The sequence below is a fragment of the Erigeron canadensis genome, chromosome 4, assembly GCF_010389155.1.
Source record: "Erigeron canadensis isolate Cc75 chromosome 4, C_canadensis_v1, whole genome shotgun sequence".
In the NCBI taxonomy this organism is placed as follows: domain Eukaryota; kingdom Viridiplantae; phylum Streptophyta; class Magnoliopsida; order Asterales; family Asteraceae; genus Erigeron; species Erigeron canadensis.
The window spans coordinates 43,512,704-43,535,661 of NC_057764.1; the positions used below are offsets into that span (position 1 = coordinate 43,512,704).

The 22,958-nt window shown below is 32.1% G+C and overlaps 3 protein-coding genes and 1 long non-coding RNA gene across 6 annotated transcripts; all 4 read right to left on the reverse strand.

Annotated features, from left to right (window-relative positions):
• Positions 1-908: 908 nt before the first annotated feature.
• LOC122594951 lies at positions 909-1,838 on the reverse strand. The gene is made up of 2 exons (XR_006323162.1): positions 1,580-1,838; positions 909-1,395 (listed from the first exon to the last, which is right to left on the reverse strand). It is a non-coding gene; the product is annotated as an uncharacterized LOC122594951 (long non-coding RNA).
• A 2,613-nt stretch (positions 1,839-4,451) lies between these two features.
• On the reverse strand, positions 4,452-6,658 carry LOC122596124 (F-box/kelch-repeat protein At3g06240-like). Its single transcript, XM_043768645.1, has 2 exons — positions 6,569-6,658; positions 4,452-5,818 (listed from the first exon to the last, which is right to left on the reverse strand). The coding sequence occupies exon 2, from the start codon at positions 5,795-5,797 to the stop codon at positions 4,661-4,663; it is 1,137 nt and encodes a 378-aa protein (XP_043624580.1). The 5' UTR covers positions 5,798-5,818; positions 6,569-6,658; the 3' UTR covers positions 4,452-4,660.
• Positions 6,659-11,844: 5,186 nt separating this feature from the next.
• On the reverse strand, positions 11,845-14,125 carry LOC122596387 (putative F-box protein At3g16210). Of its 3 annotated transcripts, none has more exons than XM_043768954.1 (2): positions 14,021-14,125; positions 11,845-13,240 (listed from the first exon to the last, which is right to left on the reverse strand). In XM_043768954.1, the coding sequence occupies exon 2, from the start codon at positions 13,217-13,219 to the stop codon at positions 12,131-12,133; it is 1,089 nt and encodes a 362-aa protein (XP_043624889.1). In that variant the 5' UTR covers positions 13,220-13,240; positions 14,021-14,125; the 3' UTR covers positions 11,845-12,130. The 3 variants fall into 3 exon arrangements, with proteins under 3 accessions (XP_043624889.1, XP_043624890.1, XP_043624891.1); XM_043768955.1 differs by lacking the exon at positions 14,021-14,125 and adding an exon at positions 13,888-13,961; XM_043768956.1 differs by lacking the exon at positions 14,021-14,125 and adding an exon at positions 13,514-13,673.
• Positions 14,126-18,942: 4,817 nt separating this feature from the next.
• Positions 18,943-20,829, reverse strand: LOC122596802 (F-box/kelch-repeat protein At2g43270-like). The gene is made up of 2 exons (XM_043769444.1): positions 20,740-20,829; positions 18,943-20,322 (listed from the first exon to the last, which is right to left on the reverse strand). Exon 2 carries the CDS (start codon positions 20,299-20,301, stop codon positions 19,216-19,218), a length of 1,086 nt encoding a protein of 361 aa, XP_043625379.1. The 5' UTR covers positions 20,302-20,322; positions 20,740-20,829; the 3' UTR covers positions 18,943-19,215.
• Positions 20,830-22,958: the final 2,129 nt, after the last annotated feature.

Here is a 22,958-nt window from a genome sequence, read left to right on the forward strand (position 1 = left end):
TTCATTTTTGATTTTTTACCGGTTGAGTTGTTTTCTAGAAATGCTAGTAGTATAAAATTACTATGACCCAAAAAAAATACACTCAATGACTCAAACATAACATTCATATAAAATTAGACCCATTGTATACACGAATAATTTTAACGACATTTTCAAAGCATTATTAAATACTAGATATATATCTATACAATGCGGCGGTGTAATGGCAACGGCAATTATGGACGGTGGCGGTGAAAATAGCGGTGTTGTTATTAATCTGGAGGTGATTAATATAAAAAGTGGCAATTTAGTTATTTTAAAATTTGATTGATGTATGTTGTAAGTTATAATAATTTTATTAAAAGTATCATAGGTATTTCAAGTTATTTTAAGTTGTAATGTTTAAAATAGTGAATAACATAGAAATATTTTAGAATTATCAACTATTTAGTTAAAAAAATAAAATGACAAATACTTTATATAATGTAATATAGATAGATATAGATATGTAAACAAAAAACCATACAAATTTAGATATAAAAACGTATGAAAAAACACCGATTAATTCAAATACAATTAATGTAAGTTAAAGAATGTAATTTCCAAACATTAAAACATATATCTTACTTCATCTTTTATAATATTTTTTTTATAAAAGTATTTATTGTAACATTTCTCGTAAAGATTTAACTCTAGAGATTGTCTTTGATTTTTGTTATCTACGCGAGTTGCACTAACATAATGGGTAACTACCTGAAATTTATTAATCCGATTTTTTCCTCAAACAACATTATGAATATTTTGACGTGAATTGAAGACAATATATCAATTGAAAAAGATTAAAGTTCTCTAAATGGATTAAACAAAACTTTATTAACAAAAGATAAGTTATTTTATAAATGATCACATGAATGTAACAAATTGTTGTATTTTCCATTATTATATCACGTGTAACAACTATCTATTAAATTTTTTAAAGATTTATCGAATTATTGTTTATTAAAATGAACTAGACTAATGTCCACACGATACAACGACGATGAAGATAGCAGTAGCGTTATGATGGTGGCGATTGGTGTAAGACCATCCCCATTGGGGTATATATGGGTGGTGTTGGTTCAAGCTTTTTTAGGACCTTAAACGAGATCAACTTTGGAGCCTAGTTTAAAAAGAATGCAAAGTAAAGTAAACAAAAAAAGAAAAAAAAAGTTGTCTGCTTCTAGCTGCTACTGTCTTCTGTCCTGTGCAGTTTTGCTCCTGTTGGTCAAACATCTCCTACTGGGCTGCTGTTAAGCGCATATGCAGCTCCTGTTGTTCGCTTGTTCAGTTGTTGCTGGCTTGGGTTGCTGTTGGGTTGTTGCTGCTGAGTTGTTGATGGCCGGTTACTGCTGCTTGGTTGTTGCTAAATAACTTGATCTATGGAGGTTAATTAACAAAATTCAGATTTACAAGTTAATTAACAAAAATCTCAAATTCACAATTTCACATAACAAAACTAAATAGAAAATAATCAAAGAAATCAGATTTACAAGTTAATGAAAAAAAACAATAAAAAATAGAAATCACATGAGTCTTGGAGTATATCAATTAATAAACTTACCCAATACTATATATGAAATTTCGAGACCATGAGAACGTTGGAGGGTAATGCGGAGTCCCTCGACATACTCACAAGAATTGAATTCTGTCATCATAGATTGAGAGATAAATTCGACAGATTCAATTTTTTAGGAAAGCCTTTTCTTTTTCTTTCGTGTCTGTGTCCTCTAATTTCCTTAGATGCGATCGTGCTTGTTTTTATATGGATAATGGATTATCCAAACCTTAAGCCCATTTAGTAAAATATGGGGGCCTTCATAACTTTGGGGAACCAAAGCGATGACTTAATCATTCCATTGATACCTCTGGGCTATATGAGTCGGTCGGTTGACAAAAAGTGAGAATCAATTGGTGGGGTCCATGTAATATACCCACCCACCTGTTCGTTGAACCTAACATTAGTCGGTCACGTTTTATTACATTGCAAGCGATATATTATATTTGTAATTAATATTCATATTTCACAATCAAATGGATTTTGTCTTGGTAAAAGCAAAAGCCATAATTTTATTTTCTTTTATCTTTGTTGAAGATTTTTTTTAATAATATAATATTATTAAGATTATAGTAAGACTTTCTTATTTAATTTATTATTTTCTAAATTTATGACTTTATTCATGTATAACGTAACAGAAGTTATTTATTTGTTAAATATCTTTGATGATTGTAATATATTTTTTAATCTAGTTATTTATGATGTTTAATAACTTAATTTTTTTATAACAAAAAGTATTTTAAGTATTAAATATAAATATTATTATTAATTTAAAAGATAGTTTAGTTGGGTTGTTAATGAGAGTGTAAAAGTTATGTTTTGTTGGGTTGGATAAATATAAAAAAAAAATTAGTTTCTTAATGAATAGTACCGGTGAGTTGGGTTGTAAATGAAGATGATCTAAACGGTGAGTAATATAAGTTACTGATGTTACATTATTTTAAAATTTTAGGGGTAGATATTATAATTAGTTTCATTAAAGATATATTGAGTATTAAATAGGCTATGAATAATGTATTTGAAAATTCATTTTATCTTAGAAAATGTCATATATAACACTTGTATCTGACACAAGCACAAGTCTAGTACGAGTAATTATACTCATTTAAGACTTTTCCTCCCCAAAATCCAAATTTAAACCTTACCCACTTTTGACCTGCTCTCATAACCACATCCATACCATATACCAGATCTATAGACTACTCGGATGAAGCAAACTTGAAAAGCTTACAAGGTGCAAATTCATACATACAATAATCGTATTAACACCACCAATTCAACAATATCATCTAAGCCCAACCGGACATTTAATGTCCCTTATATCTTTCGGCAAAATGTTGGTCACGGTTCAAAGCCTTTGAAAGACATATCGAGAAGTCTTTGCCAATTAGGTGGAGCATGGGGGTTTTCTCTAGCATTAGCTAGTTTCCTCCAGAACGGTAGTGGGACTTCCACCGCCAGTCATGCCCTCGGATTAACTGTGCTGGTGACGTGGTCGATCTCTACCGGAAGATGAAGAGGCATGCCGCTGAGTTCAATCACCACTGCTGTTAAAAAAAAAATTGTATAACGAGTACAAATTAAGGAAGTTACATCTCAGGTGAAACAGACTTGATAAACTTTCAAGTCTCAAATTTATTGATCATATTAACAACAATACCATCTAATTTATACATATTCATCTTGTCTTGCTATGTATTTCAAATTTATGAAATTACCTCACATGAAACATTCTTGAAAAGCTTTCAAGTTGACAAGTTGTGTTTTTTTAAAATAGATATGTACAAAAAAAACACATCACGGAGGAGATGGTATGGTTACAGAAAGAGTTAGTTGGGTGTTCATGACATGCGACCATTCGAGGGAATCACCATTCGAGCGACCATTTAAGGAACTACCAATACAACTACTTAAAAAAAGGGGGATCACTATTCCAAAGTCATTTCCAATAGAAGTTTACGCACACCACACAAGGGAAGACCCCTCCAAACTCTTAGTCTCAGATATGGGTCATACACCAGGGCTAACTGGCTAAGTACTACGAAGCATGCACACAAGTCATGGGGATGACCACGGTGATCTAAACCCTACGTACTCCCACAATCATGTCTGCATGAGTGTCATAGGCTCCTACGTGAAATGCAGCAACATAACTAGGTAAAGATGTGAATAGGATATGTCCTCACAACAGCCAACTTTAAGAACATTAATCTGAAGGCTCAAAGCTTATATAAGCGACCATAGTCACATTGCCAGGATGAGCTCAATCACGTATTATACGCGATAGTCATATCTCTTGTGGTGTTAAACAGGACAGGTTCAAGCGAAGAATTGCTAACTCATATCATATCAAACAATATTCCACCCTTATAAACTCGGTATTCATCCAAATGTACCCAAGTATGCATCCTTATGTTTGAACATGTGACATTATTAGTTTTGGCCATCCTGTTCCATAACCAAGGTTTTTAACACCCGAAACCAGCCACCCAACTAGATCACTTGGTAGGTTCATAGAATCAGACCCGTGCCCTATACCACGCAAGGTCACATAATAATAGGCACCAACTGAAAATCGTTCTGTTATTAAAATGCATCGTTCCCAGATAAGGTATTCACCAAAGGACATCACACCATGGCCTCGTTAACCAAACACGGATATGTAATATGATTGTGACTAAAAGTCTAAAACTACTTAACTCATATACATATGTAACAACCACCATATAAAACAATAGCAAAACAAACCCAAAATGAAATGCTAAACTAAACAATAATGTAACCTTGTGCCCTGTGGCTTCATCAATAAAACTGTCATTTGGTATACCATGTGGGTCTACTGCATAATTCACATATATATAAAATCAATGCCAAGGGAAGCAGTAAATAAGCATACATAACAATAAAATGCCTTAAAGCATTTAGTCAAGTTCTACAACATCCTGGAATACGTAATACATATAGAAATGCTATGAATAATCTCCCGACAAAGATACCCACAACAATTACTTGGAGTTAAATGCTAAATTGCATAACATAATGGAACAGGCTAAGGAGTCAGTACCTACTTTGACGATTAATGTTTTTCTATTCAGACCACTTGATTGTTTCACCACAAGGAGTTCCTTTATCAAGCAACTCAATGCTTTCCACATATGTATTCATCCGAATGTTACAATAAACTATGAATCTCAAAAGTCTTGACAGCCCGCCTGTTCTAGTATTATAAACTCTATCATCCCCATCACTTTGAAAATCAGGATATGTGTGGATCAGCAAATCTCCATTGAAGGTGGGTTGCAAAAGTTGGCCAACTATAAATTGGGGGGATTCCAGTTTGAGAAAAACGGACCAAGAGGAAACATGATTAGACTCTGTCTTCTTCACCCAGATCCAAGGATCCTTACCCTTGGTACACATCACAGCTAGAGCACCATTAAACTCTCCTAACTGTTCAAAAGCCCAGCAGGGTTCAGGCAATGGAATTGTGCTAAAGACATGGCTGCTCAAATCGAAGCTGGGTTCAGGCAACGGAATTGTGCCAAAAACATGACTGGTCAAATCAAAGGTCATGATGATACAACGGGGTATGTTTGGCGAATCACTTGCGACCCAATACAATGTGGCATCAATCAAATAGGAGTTACATCTGAGATGATAAAACATGCCAGCAGGGGGAGCAATCGGAGTCCAAGTAGCTGTCATACGGGTGTAGATATAAGGTCTAAGTGTATCCCCATAATGTATAGTCATGATTTTGTAATCATTGGCGATTCGGTCAAAACCAAACCCAACAGTCATGTTAGAAGATCTACTCCGCAATGGATGCTTTGGGATCATTACTTGGCGCCTAACCGAAAAGTTCCACAGACACATACGTAAAGCCATATCAACTAAACACAGAATTCCATTGCATGAACCAGCTATTTGGACTTCAACTCTGGGGTACTCGACTGCTGTAACGCCTTGGTATCCTTCACCAGAAGAAAGTGGCAACCGGTCTTCCTCATGCAACGTGTAGATATCCTTACCACCCATGACATTGTTCATGATGAGGACTTTTTGAGATGTTTGCACCAGTCCCAGAGTGTACTTGCGGATGAAATCTGGGCTGGAGATAAGAGCGCACCATGATTTTGAAAGACTCCTAAATCGGAGGAGGGACTTCACGGGCAGCTTTGTGAAGATTTTAACAACCAACTCATGAGGTAAATAGTCTGACATTGTGCAACAGCAGCAGTGTTCCTATAGATTTGTTTCCATATAGAGAAAAAGAAAAAAACAGTTAATCGTCATCTCAACAAGTAAAAGCATAAACGGGTCATATATGTGCAAGCTCAGAGACATTTATAAAATCTTTCTATATCTTTTTGTGAATGACATAGCAAAAAGATGCATCTTTGATGAAGTCTCTTATCGAAAACCCAATATGAGTTTACCGAGAAACAAACCTACAAAATATTGGATGACACTTTTTATCAAACACCTGGGGGCTGTTTGGCAAGGAATTTTTAAGGGTTTTTAAGAACCCCAAAAAGCTCTTAAAACTTCACCACTATTACTAACAACAACAATAGTACCATTTTTAGAAAAAGATATACTATACAGTATTAAAGTTTAAGTATTTTGCTAAAATAACATGTATAAAAAAATGGTAACGCCAAACCCGAATATCCTGAAATTAACGACAAAAAATAAACTATTATGCACACAACCCAAAGGACTAACCTTTAATTTAAACCAGCTAATCTAATACTAGTAATATTAGTAATTTACACTAACCAATATTTTAATGTATATTAACGTATTGACTATTTAATTTTCTTTTATCACCTTTGACCATCTTAATAAATCATTTATAACTACCAACAATTTAAAACAAAAAATATTCGTAGTCATCACCGTTGTATTACACGTCTATAAATGCTAGTGTTATGAACAGCTAGTATGGAAAAAAAAAATAATGTAAATGTATATAAGAAAGAAAACACTTACAAAGCAGGATGCAGAAGAAGAAGAGTTACTATGGTTTCTTACTGCCCAAAGTTTCTAGTGAAATCAAATGAAAGGGGTAGGTAGATTTCAATGATTAAATGATAATGTCACATTGGCACGTGTAGGTATACAAATGGATAAGTAACAAATTTGTAACCCGTTAGCGGGTAGTTGTGTTGTGGTTCATTTTTCAATTTTCACTGCTTGAATAATTTACTGAAATGTGCACAAAAGAAATTACGATAGAATAAAAATATACTTAAAGATTATATTATATTTATTAGATTTTGGACTTGTGTCTAATATACGGAACTTACAGCGTTATTAATATTAAATGTTAAATTATAATAATTTAAAATTTAATATATTACTTTGAGTAATAAAAATTTGATCTATATATTAACACTTTGAGTTTTATATTGAAATATTTTTTAAAATTATATTTATCGAAATTGTTTACTGTGACATGCTTAACGATATTTGAACACTAAAAAATCATAATTATATTTTTATATGTTTTAATTTTCTTATATACGTCATGACAATACCAAAAAAACTTCAATAAAGATAATAGTACAATTATTCTTAAAATCTTAATATATTTATATTAAATTTTATTTATTTTTAATTAATTAATTTTATCTTTATCTTTATATATACTAAAAGACAACTGATCTAAATTAAATTAACCAATTATAATCTCCGATTTCTTTAAATTAAGAATTTCAACATGTGACTAAATAATTAAGATTGTATTTATAAATTTATATCTATCATATGCTACGAATGAGGATATATATTATTTAAGTAAAAATAACCGGATATAACTATCTAAATTAGTGGATATATACACAAGATATAAAAATCATAATACATTCCAAATGTATGCGAGAAAAATATCATGTTCTCACAAAATCCTTTTCTTTTTTCTTTGAGAAAGTGATCAATTTCTTTTATATAGATGTTTGGTTTCTTCTTAAGTATTATGTTCTTTATAGTTGCAATAGCTTTAATATTTTTTTTTTCTTCCAATTTTAAAGTGTATGTTGATTCTAATTTACTAAAACTACAATCGTTCGATCTGTATTATCCAGATGCTTTTGAAGTTATTCAATGATGATATGCGGTACTGACACTCGGGTTTGTTCGGGATTGAGTTTGTATGTTGAACCATAATAATTACATATGAGTAAGAGGTATAATGAAATTAGCATGTTGATTCTCTAATACAACTTCAACTTCATTCTTTTGTTTATAAGATTTATATCATTGTTAATTGTTAATTATAATAAATCTCTTAAACTATAAGAAGTTTCTTTTAAAGTATTGTTGAAAAACTGTTACAACAATAAGCTTTAACATGATGTTGATAGACAAACAAGATAATTGTTTCGTCAATGTTCCGGTTTTACATTCCGATACTTTAATTTTCATTACATTATTTATATTTGAATTTACCGTTTTGTTGTTTCATAACTTTAGTTACATTCTTGAATTCACTGATTTGTTTTTCTACAGCTCTTTTAACATTACATATATTTAACTTCATCTTCAATATGTCATAAACCATCCGTGTATTTGACGCGGGTTTAAATCTAATATTTATATGATATAACATATTATTTGATATATATTTATTATTATTCTTTCAGATAAATGTTCCATTAAAATTATTGGATAAACGTATAAATTTATGATATAAAACATAAAAATATAATTTAAAATCAAAATTAAAAACAAAACTGAACTTATCTCATGATATTACTATATGTCTATATTAGCTTCATTTGCTTTGATTCTAACTATTTCCTTAAACAACATCATGAATAGTTTGACGTGAACTTAAGACATTATATGATTAGCTGAAAAAAGTTGAAGTTTTTTAGATAAATTAAACAATAAATTTATTTTTAAAATAAGTTTATTTATATACTAGATTTTAGACTCTTGTCCAACACTGGACACGAGACTTACGATATTATTAATATTGGATTTTCTTAATACAATAATCAGAAGTTCGTCACTGTCATTATTGGCTGAGACATATTAATGATATTGTTTGCTTTAGTTATTCACAAGACACATGCTACAATAATTTTTATATTATAAAATTTATTGAAATCAGTTATACTCATAATGTGATATTATTATAAAAGATAATAAGAATTAAAATATAAATATACTTGTCATCATGTATTTGACATTCAAGCATACTTTTTGATCATGATGCGGGCCTATAACACGAATAAATTCATTTTCAATTACATGTTATATGATAATTAGATAACAATTAGGATTGTTTTCATATTCTTTGATAACAATTAGGATTATTGATTTGATTTGAGTGACAATTGTAACTTTAAACATTAATACGCAAAACTAATAAATAAAAAAAGTGAGAAAATTCCGTACCTTTTTGATTGAAAGATAGATTAAATCTTGAATGGAATTCACATTCATTTGGATTTTTTGTAGACCATATTTCATATGTTAAAGTTTTTCTAATTAATTAAATCATTAAAAATTTTTAAAAAATCTTCTCAAGTTGATGACTTAAATAAATATAAATTAAGTATTAAATGCTAAAAAGTGTAAATTAGTGATTGAAAATAAAAAAGTGTAAATTAATGCGACTTTTTCTATAAATACTAATACTAATATAATAATATATTTTTAATTTTTAAATAATGATTATTGTAATTTTTAATTTTTAATTAATGATTTCTACAAATACTAATACTAATATAATAATATATTTTTACTAATAATATATTTAAATAATGATTATTGTAATTTTTAATTAAATTAATTAATGACATAAACGGAAATCAGTTTAATAAAATTGAACGATTTGATTGATTAATAATTTATCAGTTCAATTGTCATAAAGTATATATATTAAGATTAAGATAAGATACTCACGTGAATGTTAAAAATTAAAGTTTTATTTTTCACTATTAAATCACTTGTAACAATTACTATTAAAAAATTATTTTAAGATTTATAGAATTATTGTTCTTTGAAACGAATATAATAAATTGTGATATTTTCACTAGTAAATCCATGTAACACCATTAAAAAGTTTTAAGCTATCGTTAATATTACTATTAGCGACTATTATACATAAAAATTGTTGGGTCATATATATCTTGTTCGAATATGGCGTTTTAATTTGATGATTGTATTCTTTTATGCGTGAATGGATCAGTTGATTTTAAACCACTTATGCAACTAACCGGTTGTAGCTTCCTTTTTACACTAATATTTTACACACCGTGTGATATAGCCTACAACCTATGCTACTCGCAGTGGCGGATCTAAAATTTTAAGTCATAAGGGTAAGTGTTGATAACGAGTCGGAAAAAAAATTCAAATAGGCCCGGTCGACTAGTTCGGTCACAAAATCAAACATATAAACATAAATTTGATAATTCTACTATAAAGTCTAATGGAGTTTTTGGTTTTAAATATGAAATTACTGTGTATTTTAGCTTAATTACAAATAAGAAATGAGCTTCTTAAGAAAGAACTTACAAATAACAATGTGGCAAACTAACACAAAAAAAAAACACAATTGGTGAGTTAAAAAGAGTTGTAACTTTCATCAAAATATGTTTCGGCTTTGAACTTGATGAATGCATTGGGTTTATACATTGGTTTATCCTCCAAGTAGATTCCTACCTTTTACGTGAGGAGGTTCAATAAAAAAAAGTTCTGTAAGCTTTCTAAATAATTCAAGTTTGTAATAGTGGTCCAATGCCCCACTTACATAAGGGTGCATCCGCCACTGGCTACTCCATAATAGCAGCATCTACGCTATCGGACACAAATCCACGACTCAATGAGAGAACACCTAAATTAGAACCGATGTTAAAAAATCGGATCTTTATTGCGTATGATACCAAAATGAAATCACTAATCACTATCCCAAAAGTCATTTCCTATGGAAGTTTATGAACACACATTAAGGGAAGACCCATCCAGACTCTTAGTCTCAGTTATGGGTCGGACATCCAGGCTAAGTACTACTAACCATGCATGCAAGTCATTTGAATGACCACCTAAACCCGGCTCCTACAATCATGTCTGCACGAGTCTCATAGGCTCCTACATGATTTGCATTCTGGAGCAACAAAACTGGCAATGAAGACGTGAAAATCAGATATCATCGCAGCAGCCAATTCTCAAAACCTTCTAGAAGGTTCCCTAAATCCTTATCAATAGGCAACAATAGTAAATACAGTAAGCGTACTATTCAGGCGACCAACACGCCTAAGTTACATGTCATTAGAGCTGAAACTTCAAAAGTTTTCAGGTTACGCATATGTTTTACTCACCAAGAAAGTCGTGTAAAATGCATTTTTCGACAGTGTAATAAATAACCTATCCTATGCTAGTGATGCTATCCTCATAACCAGATTTCAATGCATGCTTTCGGATACGACTTGGAACCACCTCAATTAGAACCGGTGTTAGCACACATAACCAAAAAGGGAATCACTAACCCAAAGTCACTAAGTCATATGGACGACCACCTACACGCTACTTCCACAATCATGATCATGTCTATACGTGTCTCATCAGTTCCTAGATGCATTACTATGTTATGGGAAGCAACGTAACTGGCTAAAGAAGTGAAGAGAATATATCACGCAACATTCAACTATAGGAACCTTCTAGGTTACCTAAAACCTTATGAATAGGCAATGAAAGTCACTTTGCCAGGATGAGCTCAATCACATACTACACACAACACTTGTATCTCTAGTGGTGTTAAACAGGAGACCTTCCAGTAAAGAATCGCAAACTGATTTAGATCATCACTGATCACACACAGCATTCCACCCTTATAGATTCAGTATTAAACCAGAAATACCGCAAGTAAGCATACTTATGTTTGAGCACGGGTCATTATTAATTTTGGGAATTCGGTTTTATAATCAAGGTTTCTAACACCTGGAAATCAGCCACTCGACTAGTTCATTTGGTCTTACCAATTCACAGAATCAAACCTGTGGCGTTTGTCACACAAAGTCACATAACAATAGGCATCAACTGAATAACGTTCCATTATTGAGCTGCATCATTCCTAGCATAAAGTATATTTAGGAAACTATATATACAATAGCAAAAGGAACCAAAATTTCTAACAGCTCAAACACTAAAGAAGCAACAATGTAACTTTGTGCTTAATTGGCTTGTTAATAAAACCATCATATGGTAGACCACACGGGTCTCCTACATAACACACGCATAAAATCAATGCTAGGTGAATCTGTGAATAAGCAAACATGATATTAAAACACCATAATCATTCAGTTAAGTTCTAAAACATATCGAAATAGTCAAATACACATACCTAATATCAAATGAAAATGCCATGAATTGCCTCCAGAAAAAGATATTTCTGAAGCAACCTTGCATCTCATGTAGCAAATTGTGATACCCACTAGTCCACAACTATCCATTGAAGTTAACCTACTAAGACCAACATGTTGATACTAAATTTGCATAACATATAAAACCGGCTACTTTACCTTGCTACCTACATTTGCGATCTTTCTACTTGGTCCACTTGATTCCTTCACCACAAGGAGTTCCACTGTCAAGCAACTCAAGGCTTTCCACATATGTTGTCATCCGAATATTACCTAAAGGTGTGAATCTCACAAGTGGTGTTGAAAGCATGCCCGTACGAGTATTATAAATCCTTGATTCCATATCATTTAAATCAGGAAATGTCTCGATAAGCAAGTCACCATTATACGTTGGTTGCAACAGTGGGCCAACTAGAAATGGAGGGGATTCCAGTTTATGAAAAACAGACCAAGCAGAAACATTATTAGACTCTTTCTTCTTCACCCAGATCCAAGGATTATTACCCTTGGCACACATCACAGCTACAGAACCATTAAACTCTCCTAGTTGTTTAATTTCCCAGCTGGGTTCTGGCAAAGGAATTGTGCCAAAAACATGGGTGCTCACATCCAATGTCATGATAACAGAATGGGGTCTCTTTTGTGATTCACTAGCGAACCAATACAATGTTGTATCGATCAGATATGAGTTACATCTGAGATGATAAAAAGTACTAGCAGGGGGAGCAATCGAAGACCAAGAACCTGTCTTAAGAGTGTAAACAAATGCTTTTAGTGTAGCCCCATAATCTATAAGCATAATCTTGTAATCATTAGAGATTGGGTCAAAACCAAACCCAACTGTCATTTTAGAAGATTTACTCCCCAAAGGATGCCTAGGGATCATTAGTCGGCGCCGTATTGAAAAGTTCCACAGACACATACCGAAAGTCATATCAACTAACAACAGAATTCCATTACATGAACCAGCGATTTGGACTTCACATCTGGGGAACTCAACTGCTGTAACCCCCTGGTATCCTTCTTCACTAGAAGAGAATGGCAACCGGTCTTCCTCATGCAGAGTATAGATATCCTTTCTACCCATGAAATTGTTCATTATGAGGACTTTTTGGGTGGTTTTCACCAATCCCAGACTGTATTTGCGGAAAAAATCTGGGCTGGAGATTAGAGAGCACCATGCTTTTGAAAGAGTCCTAAATCGGAGGAGGGACTTCACCGGCAGATTCGTGAAGATTTTAACAATCAACTCTTGAGGCAAATAATCAGACATTGTGCAACAGCAGCAGTGTTCCTATAGATTTGTTTTCATATAAATAAAGAAAAAAACAGTTAATCGTCATCTCAACAAGTAAAAGCATATATAAATGGGTAATATATAGCTCAGAGATATTGATAAATTTTTTCTACAGTATATCCTTTTCAAATTGCATATATGAGTTGCGAATTGTATCTTTAAAGTGCAACTTATTTTAAACACAACTTTTATAAGTCATATAGAAAGATGACATTGCAAAAGGATGCATCTGTCATGAATTTGCCGAGAAAAAACCCAATGTGAATTTACCGAAAAAAAACCCACAAAATGTTGGATGACGCTTTTTATCAAACACCTGGGGGGCTGTTTGGCAAGAAATTTTTAAGAACCCCCAACAAGCTCTTAAAACTTCACCCGTAACAACAATATTACCAATTTTATAAAAAGGATATATAAGACAGTACTAATGTTAAGGATTATGCTAAAATAATATATATATTTTTCTGAACATTCCAATTTCATTAACCCCAGCAAGTGGCTAGCAAAACAAGTAACAGTACAGAGCTGGAAGTTATATGTATAAAAAATAATATGTAAAAAAGAATGGTAACGCCAACCCCTAATTTCCTGAAATTAATGACAAAAAGCGATAAATTATTATGCACACAACCCATAGGGCTAACCTTTAATTTAAACCAACAAATCTAATACGAGTAATGTTAATTTACACTAACCAATATCTTAATGTATATTAACGTCTTGACTATCTTAACTAATCTAATAATATTAATGTACAATAAGAAAGAAAACACTTACAAAGCAAGTTGCAGAAGAAGAAGAGTTACTATGGTTTATTACTGCCCAAAGTTTGTACTGAGATCAATTGAAAGAGGTAGGTAGGTTTCAATTATTAGATGGAAATGGCACATTGGCACGTGTAGGTACAATTGGATAAGTAATAGATTTGTAACTAGTTATCGGGTAGTTGTGGGTCATTTTTCAATTTTTACCGGTTTCATCATTTTCTACAAACGCATGAAATCATTATGATCCAATAAAAGAAAGGAGGGGATTCCTTCGCATAAAAAAAAAAAGTTGCAATGCATAACTTTTATTTCATCTTTTGCAATATTTTCTGTAAAAGATATTTGTAATAGTATTTTTTGAGTTGTTATATTTGTTGTCTGTCAACATTTTAAGAAATTTTTCTAGAGATGGTCTTTGATTTGATTTGTTTCATTACAAAAGAGATCATTAATAAGAATTATCTTTTACAAAATCTGAATAATACTTTTGCACATAGTTGTCAAACTCGTACGAGTCACGAGTCGACTCGTACGAGTCGAGTCAAAACAAAGTAAAAACGAGACGACTCGTCTTTGCTCCAGACTCGTAACATGACTCGTGTTTTGTTGTGCGAGTTGGTCCGAGTCGTGTCCGAGTCACGAGTCACAATTTTATTTTTTTTTAAAAAAAACCTTTTATTTTTGCAAAACATAACTCTTTTATATGTTATTAAATTTGAAATTATTTTGATAGTTTTTTCCTTTTTTAGCTTAATATATCAATGAAATACTATATTTTTACGATAAATACTTATATATAATTATAAAATTATATATTATCAAATATTCTGACTCTTACAATTCGAGTCACGAGTCAAAAAATTAGATTTCGAGTCGAGTCGATAACTATGCTCTTGCATCTCATGACATTAGCTTCATTTTTTTTTTTTTTGTAAGTTTTTTTCACAAGAGAGTAGACCTAACATAATAGGTATCCGAATTTGTTAATTCAACTTTTTCCTCAAACTTTATAGATAGTTTGACGTGAATTTAAGACAATATATCAACTGCAAAAATAAAAGTCTTTAGTAGGTTATTTTATAAATAGAAATAACATGAGTAGTTGAGTACCTAATTTTTAGAAAAAATATACCAATTTAACTAACTTTTTTTTAATTTTCACAAAATACCCAACAAAATCGCAATAAAAGGTAAAAATCGCAAGAAGATTTTGAAAATCGCTATGAGATTTTGAAAATCGCAATGAGATTTTGCAAAATCGCATAGAGATTTTGCAAACTCGCAATGAGATTTTGAAAATCTCATAGAGATTTTGTAAAATCACATAGAGATTTTAAAATCGCATAGAGATTTTAAAATCTCATAGAGATCTTGAAAATCGCATAGAGATTTTGACTTGTTTCTGATTTTGATTTTTTTTTTTAATTTTGACTTTTTATTAAGATTTTGAATTTTGAATAGTGTATCTTCAATCTAAAAAAAAAGTCGAAATCTCAAAAAAAAAAGTCACAAAACGTAACGCGGAAGTCAAAATTTCAAAAAAAGTCAAAATAAAAAAAAATCAAAATCTCATAAAGATTTTGAAAATCTCTATGCGATTTTCAAAATCTCTATGAGATTTTAAAAATCTCATTGCGATTTTGCAAAATCTCTATGCGATTTTCTAAATCTTATAGCGATTTTCAAAATCTCATTGCGATTTTCACTTGTTATCGCAATTTTGTTGGGTATTTTATGAAAATCTGAAAAAAGTTGATTAAATTGATATACTTTTATAAAAATTTGGGTACTCATGTTATTTTCTCTTATAAATAATAGCATGAATGTAATTTTTTAATATTAAATCACGTGTAACAATTATTATCTTTTAATATTTATTATAATAACTTATCAATCAATTAAAATTCTCAATTTTCTCAAATTAAATTTTGTTTTCAATTTTAACTTCAATTTACACAATTTTTTGTTTTACATCATCAATTTATACTTTTTAATCACATTTTTAACCAATAGTTTCAAATAATAAAATTTTAAACAATTGCTAATACATCCAATATAACCATAGGTTATATATATCCTAATAATATGTTCTATTTTATATATACAAAATTAATCAATATACACTAAATTCAATGTAAACATCTTTAGTAATTGTAATGACACATATAACCAACAACAACACATATACCATTGTCATGTTCCAGTTAAAATATTTAGGATTTGTTTCTCCTAAGGATAAGATATTATTTATAATAATATAAAATAAGAATTCAGTACACAACATGTAACGATAAAACAAACAAAATGATTGTGACATATTTTAGTTTTTTTAATAATCAAATATCGTTAAGGATATTATAGTCTCCAATTTTGATGAGCATATTATAATTTTGTACTATTATATTATCGTTAAATATGTCACAATAAACAACTTCGATGAATACATTTTAAAGAATTATTTTAATATAAAAAAGTCAAAGTTTTAATATATGATCAATTATTAATTAATAATAAAAATAACAAACTAAATTTTAAAGCATAATAAATTAATATATAATATTAATAATATAGTAAGCTACGTGTCTCGCACAAAAGTGTAAAATCTAATTAAAGAACTATTTTAGGATTCAATGAATATTGCATTTTTGAATGTAAAAGTGTAGTACTGTAGTTTCATCACTACGAAAACACATGTAACAATCACCATTAAAAAGTTTCGAGATACCGCTAATATCGTTGTTAAAGATTATTAGTGCGTGTATACAGTAATGTATACATAAAGATTGTTTGATCATAAAACTTGTTCGAATATGACATTTTATTTGATAAATATATTCTTGCTCGTTTTACGAGTGAATGGTCAGTTCATTTTATTCAATTTTGTAATTAACGGACTGTAGCTTTCTTTTTACACCTCATCTGCCACATACTTTGTATTGTGGATTATACACATATAACTAGAATATACTCGTAATACTTACTAATTACTTAATTAGGACTTCCCCTCCAAAATTAAAACCTCACCCACCCAAATTCAAACCCTTTGTGTTTTGAAGCAAACTTGAAACGCTTACAAGTTGCAAATTTATACATACAATAATCGTATTAACAACAACAATACCATCTAACTTGTTTTGCTCTATATTACAAATTAAGAAAGTTACATCTAAGGTGAAGCAGACTTGATAAACTTTCAAGTCTTAAATTTATTGATCATATTAACAACAATACCATCTTACTTATGCATATTAAACTTATGAAATTACATCTCTTTTTTTTTAACATTAAATTACATCTCACATAAGCTGTCTTGAAAAGCTCTCAAGTTATGTTTTAAAAATAAATACAGTAAAAAAATAAAACTCATCTTAGAGGATATGGTATGGTTGAAGAAAGAATTAGTTGGGAGTTCGGTCTGTGTTCATGACATGAATGCGACCATTCGAGATGGATACACTTAAACGAACTACACAACTACTTAAAGAAAACTAAACACTATCCCAAAAGTCATTTCCTATGGAAGTTTATGAACACACATTAAGGGAAGACCCATCCAGACTCTTAGTCTCAGTTATGGGTCGGACATCCAGGCTAAGTACTACGAACCATGCATGCAAGTCATTTGAATGACCACCTAAACCCTGCTCCCACAATCATGTCTGCACGAGTCTCATAGGCTCCTACATGTTTTGCATTCTGGAGCAACGTAACTGGCTATAAAGAAGTGAAAATCAAATATCATCGCAGCAGCCAATTCTAAAAACCTTCTAAAAGGTTCCCTAAGACCTCTTATTAATAGGCAACAATAGTAAATACAATAGGCGTACTATTCAGGCGACCAACACGCCTAAGTTACATGTCACTAGAGCTGAAAGTTCAAAATTTTAAGGTTACACATATGTTTTACTCACCAAAAAAGTCGTGTAAAATGCATTTTTCAACAGTGTAATAAATAACCTATCCTATGCTAGTGATGCTATCTTTCGGATACGACTCAATGAGACAACACATCAATTAGAACCGGTGTTAGCAAAAACGCATCTTTCTTTAAAGTACACGTAACCAAAACGGAATCACTAACCCAAAGTCACCAAGTCATATAGAGGACCACCTAAACGCTACTCCCACAATCATGATCATGTATGTACGTGTCTCATCAGTTCCTGAATGCATTACTATGCTACGGGAAGCAACGTAACTGGCTAAAGAAAGTGAAGAGAAAATATCCCGCAACATACAACTATAGGAACCTTCTAGGTTACCTAAAACCTTATGAATAGGCAATGAAACTCACTTTGCCAGGATGAGCTCAATCACATAGCATGCACAGCACTTATATTTCTAGTGGTGTTAAACAGGAGACCTCCCAGTAAAGAATCGCAAACTGATTTAGATCATCACTATATAGCATTCCACCCTTATAGATTCAGTATTAAACCAAATATGTCGCAAGTAGGCATACTTATGTTTGAGCACGTGTCATTATAAGTTTTGGTCGTTCGGTTTTATAAGCAAGGTTTTTAACACCTGGAAACCAGCCACCCGAATAGTTCATTTGGTCTTACCAATTCACAGAATCAAACCTGTGGCCTTTGCCACACAAGGTCATATAACAATAGGCATCGACTGAAAAACGTTCCATTATTGAGCTGCATCATTCCTAGAATAAGGTATATTCAGCAAAGGACATAACACTAATTGTGACCTGAAGTCTAAAACCACTTAAGTCTTACATAGTTATCTAACAATAACTATATATACAATCGCAAAAGAAACCAAAATTTTTAACAGCTCAAACACTAAACCAAGCAACAATGTAACCTTGTGCCTACGCGGCTTTGTTAATAGAACCATCATATGATAGACCATGCGGGTCTCCTACATAATACACACATAAAATCCATGCTAGGTGAAGCTGTGAATAAGCAAACATGAAAGTAAAACACCAGAAAGCATTCACTTTAACAGCTAAAACATCTCGAAATAGTCAAATACACATATCTAATATGAAATGAAATGCTATGAATTGTCTCCAGAAAAATATATTTCTGAAGCAACTTTGCATCTCATGTATCAAATTGTGATAACCACTAGTCACAACAATCTGTTTTAGTTAACCTACTAATAACAACATGGAGTTTGATACTAAATTTGCATAACAAATGAAACCGGCTACTTTACCTTGCTACCTGCAATTGCTATCTTCTATTTGGTCCACTTGATTTCTTTACCACAAGGATTTCCACTGTCAAGCAACTCAAGGCTTTCCACATATGTTGTCATCCCAATATTACATACAGGTGAAAATCTTAAAAGAGTTGAAAGCACGCCCGTACGAGTATTATAAATCTTTGATTCCATATCATTAAAATCAGGAAATGTCTCAATAAGTAAGTCACCATTAAATTTAGGTTGCAACAGTGGGCCAACTAGAAATTGAGGGGATTCTAGTTTATGAAAAACTGACCAAGAAGAAACACTATGAGACTCTTTCTTCTTCACCCAGATCCAAGGATTATTACCCTTGGCACACATCACAGCTACAGAACCATTAAACTCTCCTAGTTGTTTAATTTCCCAGCTGGGTTCCGGCATCGAAATTGTGCCAAAAACATGGGTGCTCACATCGAATGTCATGATAACAGAATGGGGTGTCTTTGGTGTTTCACTTGCAAACCAATACAATGTTGTATCGATCAAATATGAGTTGCATCTCAGATGATAAAACCTACCAGCAGGGGGAGCAATCGAAGACCAAGAACCTGTCTTAAGAGCGTAAACAAATGCTTTCAGTGTAGCCCCATAATGTATAAGCATAATCTTGTAATCATTGGAGATTGGGTCAAAACCAAACCCAACTGTCATTTTAGAAGATTTACTCCCCAAAGGATGCCTAGGGATCATTAGTCGGCGCCGAATTGAAAAGTTCCACAGACACATACCGAAAGTCATATCAACTAACAACAGAATTCCATTACATGAACCAGCGATTTGGACTTCACATCTGGGGAACTCAACTGCTGTAACCCCCTGGTATCCTTCTTCACTAGAAGAGAATGGCAACCGGTCTTCCTCATGCAGAGTATAGATATCCTTTCTACCCATGACATTGTTCATTATGAGGACTTTTTGGGTGGTTTTCACCAATCCCAGACTGTACTTGCGGATAAAATCTGGGCTGGAGATTAGAGAGCACCATGCTTTTGAAAGAGTCCTAAATCGGAGGAGGGACTTCACCGGCAGATTCGTGAAGATTTTAACAATCAACTCTTGAGGCAAATAATCAGACATTGTGCAACAGCAGCAGTGTTCCTATAGATTTGTTTTCATATAAATAAAGAGAAAAAAAAAAACACTTAATTATCATCTCAACAAGTAAAAGCATAAATGGGTAAGTGGAATTTTACAAAGTTAAATTATATAATTAACAAAAACTGAAAATTCACACAGATATTTATAATCATGATGGAAACAAAGTTACATTTATAATCATGGGTAGGTGGAATTTTGCAAAGTCATTCCTACACTATTGCTATTTATAATCATGATGGAAACAAAGTAAAATTGTATTAACAAAAACTGAACATTCACACAAATAAAAACAATATATGAAAGAAAAAAACATATAGAATCAACTGATTAATTATAATAATAGTATATACATGTTTATGAACATCTAGTATGAATAAATAAAATAAATTATATAAGAGGGCAAAAGAAAGCACTTACAGAACAAGGTGCAGACGAAGAACAAGAAAAGGTAAAAGAAGGGTTAGGGTTTTTTGGAGCTAATATGAGGGGTTTATGTACTACCCAAAGTTTGTAATTTGTAATGAAATAAATGAAACGGGTTGGTCTCATGAGTAAATATAGTTATGACACGTGTAGGCATATAAATGACGCAGTAAACTTTCCAAATCAAAATGCAATATGTCATTAGGTAGGAAGGAAGGAGTACTTTTTCATTACCCAATTTTTACTCAATTCATTATCCACTCAAAACTTTATAACTCATAACTATCTAATGTTACTTAATTTTTACCCAAATCACTGACAATACATATTTAATTCTTACCCAATTTCATTTTCTTTTTCATTTAATTTTAATACATATAATTAAAACCATATAAATATAAAACATAATTTCATTAAACTAAAAACCACAATACATAATAAAACATACTTAAATACGACTAAAAAACACTTAAATAAAACTAAATTACTTAAATAAAACTTAAACTAAGCCTCGGAATAATCCGAGTCCACAGTGTTGTCACCGTCGTTGCGGTGAATGTAGGGGTAGTGCTCAGGAGACTCGGCGGCCGCGCCTGGTAGAGGAGAAACGTACTCCTCACCCGGGTCAGAGTAGTAAGGTACATCTTGACCACCACCCACATTGGCTTGCGAGAATACCCCATGGTCTAGCGTCCGGGTCAATGTTGAATAAACGGCAAAATAACTTGATTCAGCCAGTCGATCTTTAGTCGAAGATATACAAGATGCTCATTCTCCGCAATGTTACGTGCATAACCCGAGGTAGTAAGTCGGTTGATTGCGGCTTCGTAAGCCGCTTTGTTCTCAGAAACGCCCTGAATGACGTTATTGACATCTGAGAGGTGTTTAGAGTCGTGATTTAGGTGAGTTTAGATAGCCATTTTACAATCACGAAGGTCCATTGTAGTGATTTTGGTTGAAAGGAAATTGTGGATGAAATGGAAATTCGGTGAAAATGAAAGTTGTGGTGTAAATTTTGGAAGAAGAATGAGGTTTTTATGGGTGAAAAGATAGAAAAGTGGGTTAAAAAATTTTTTTTTTAAAATTTTTTTTTTTCAGATCTAGCCGTTTGGGGGGGACCCACTCCTTGACAACGTTCAAAATTGTTGCCCAACCACTTTAGCCGATCAGTTTAATAACCCAAATTCCTACCCGATTGGGCCTTAGCCGAACCCTACCCGAACGCAAGGATTGGTGTAGCCGATCGGGTTCTACGTGCCCGATGCCTTACCCGACTCCACTCCTTCCTACCTTAGATGCGAAAGTTCGGGAAAAAAAATACTGTATGTACCAATGTATGAAACTCATCGATGCACGTTTAGTCTACACATTGCCCATCTCCAAATCAAGCTCCGCGCGTTACACCCTTTATTTATTTATTTTTTTAGTATTGATACTTTATTTTTAGTATCGATACAATGTCGTAAGATCAATAACCCAATTGGCAAAACCATCAATTTGAGTCCCACTTCTACTTGGATCAAACATAATGACATATTGGCATAAATTGAAAGCTAAAAAAAATAATATCCATAACTATGAATATAACTTATTAAAGGGTGATGAAGAATTTATTTTTTAGTAAGCTCCAACAACTTTTAGATAAATCACTTTTATTAGTATGTGATTTAGGAACTTCTTTTGTCAGAACACTTTTAAGAGTAGGTGAAAGCTATAGGTAAAATAGGTAGGTTAACAGGTGAAAGCTTTATGATACATTGGTTAAATATAAAGGTGAAGATGGCTAGGCCAATGCATTCACCTGCTGAAAGATGACAAATTAGTGGGCCAATGAGAATCTTTTGCAATATATTGTGTAAGGAAAATGTATTGGATTTTTAATTAAAAAAAAAGTGGGGACCAAATAATAGGTGAATGATTAAGAAGAAAAATAAAAGATGAAAGAGGTGAAAAGGTGATGCTGATGTGACAGGAAAAAAGTATAAGTGAAAAGGTGAACAGTTACTAATAGTCATAAACAAATTGCTTGACAAACAAAACTTACGAAATTATTACCTCAACCTTTCACAAGTTGCACATCGTTTTTTCCCCTCATGTGGAACCTTTCACAAGTTGCACATCGTTTTTTTCCCCTCATGTTTTGTTTTGTTTATTCTCTTAGCATTTGTAAAGGTAAATGAAAGAGGTAAATGAAAGGTAAAGGTGAAAAGGGT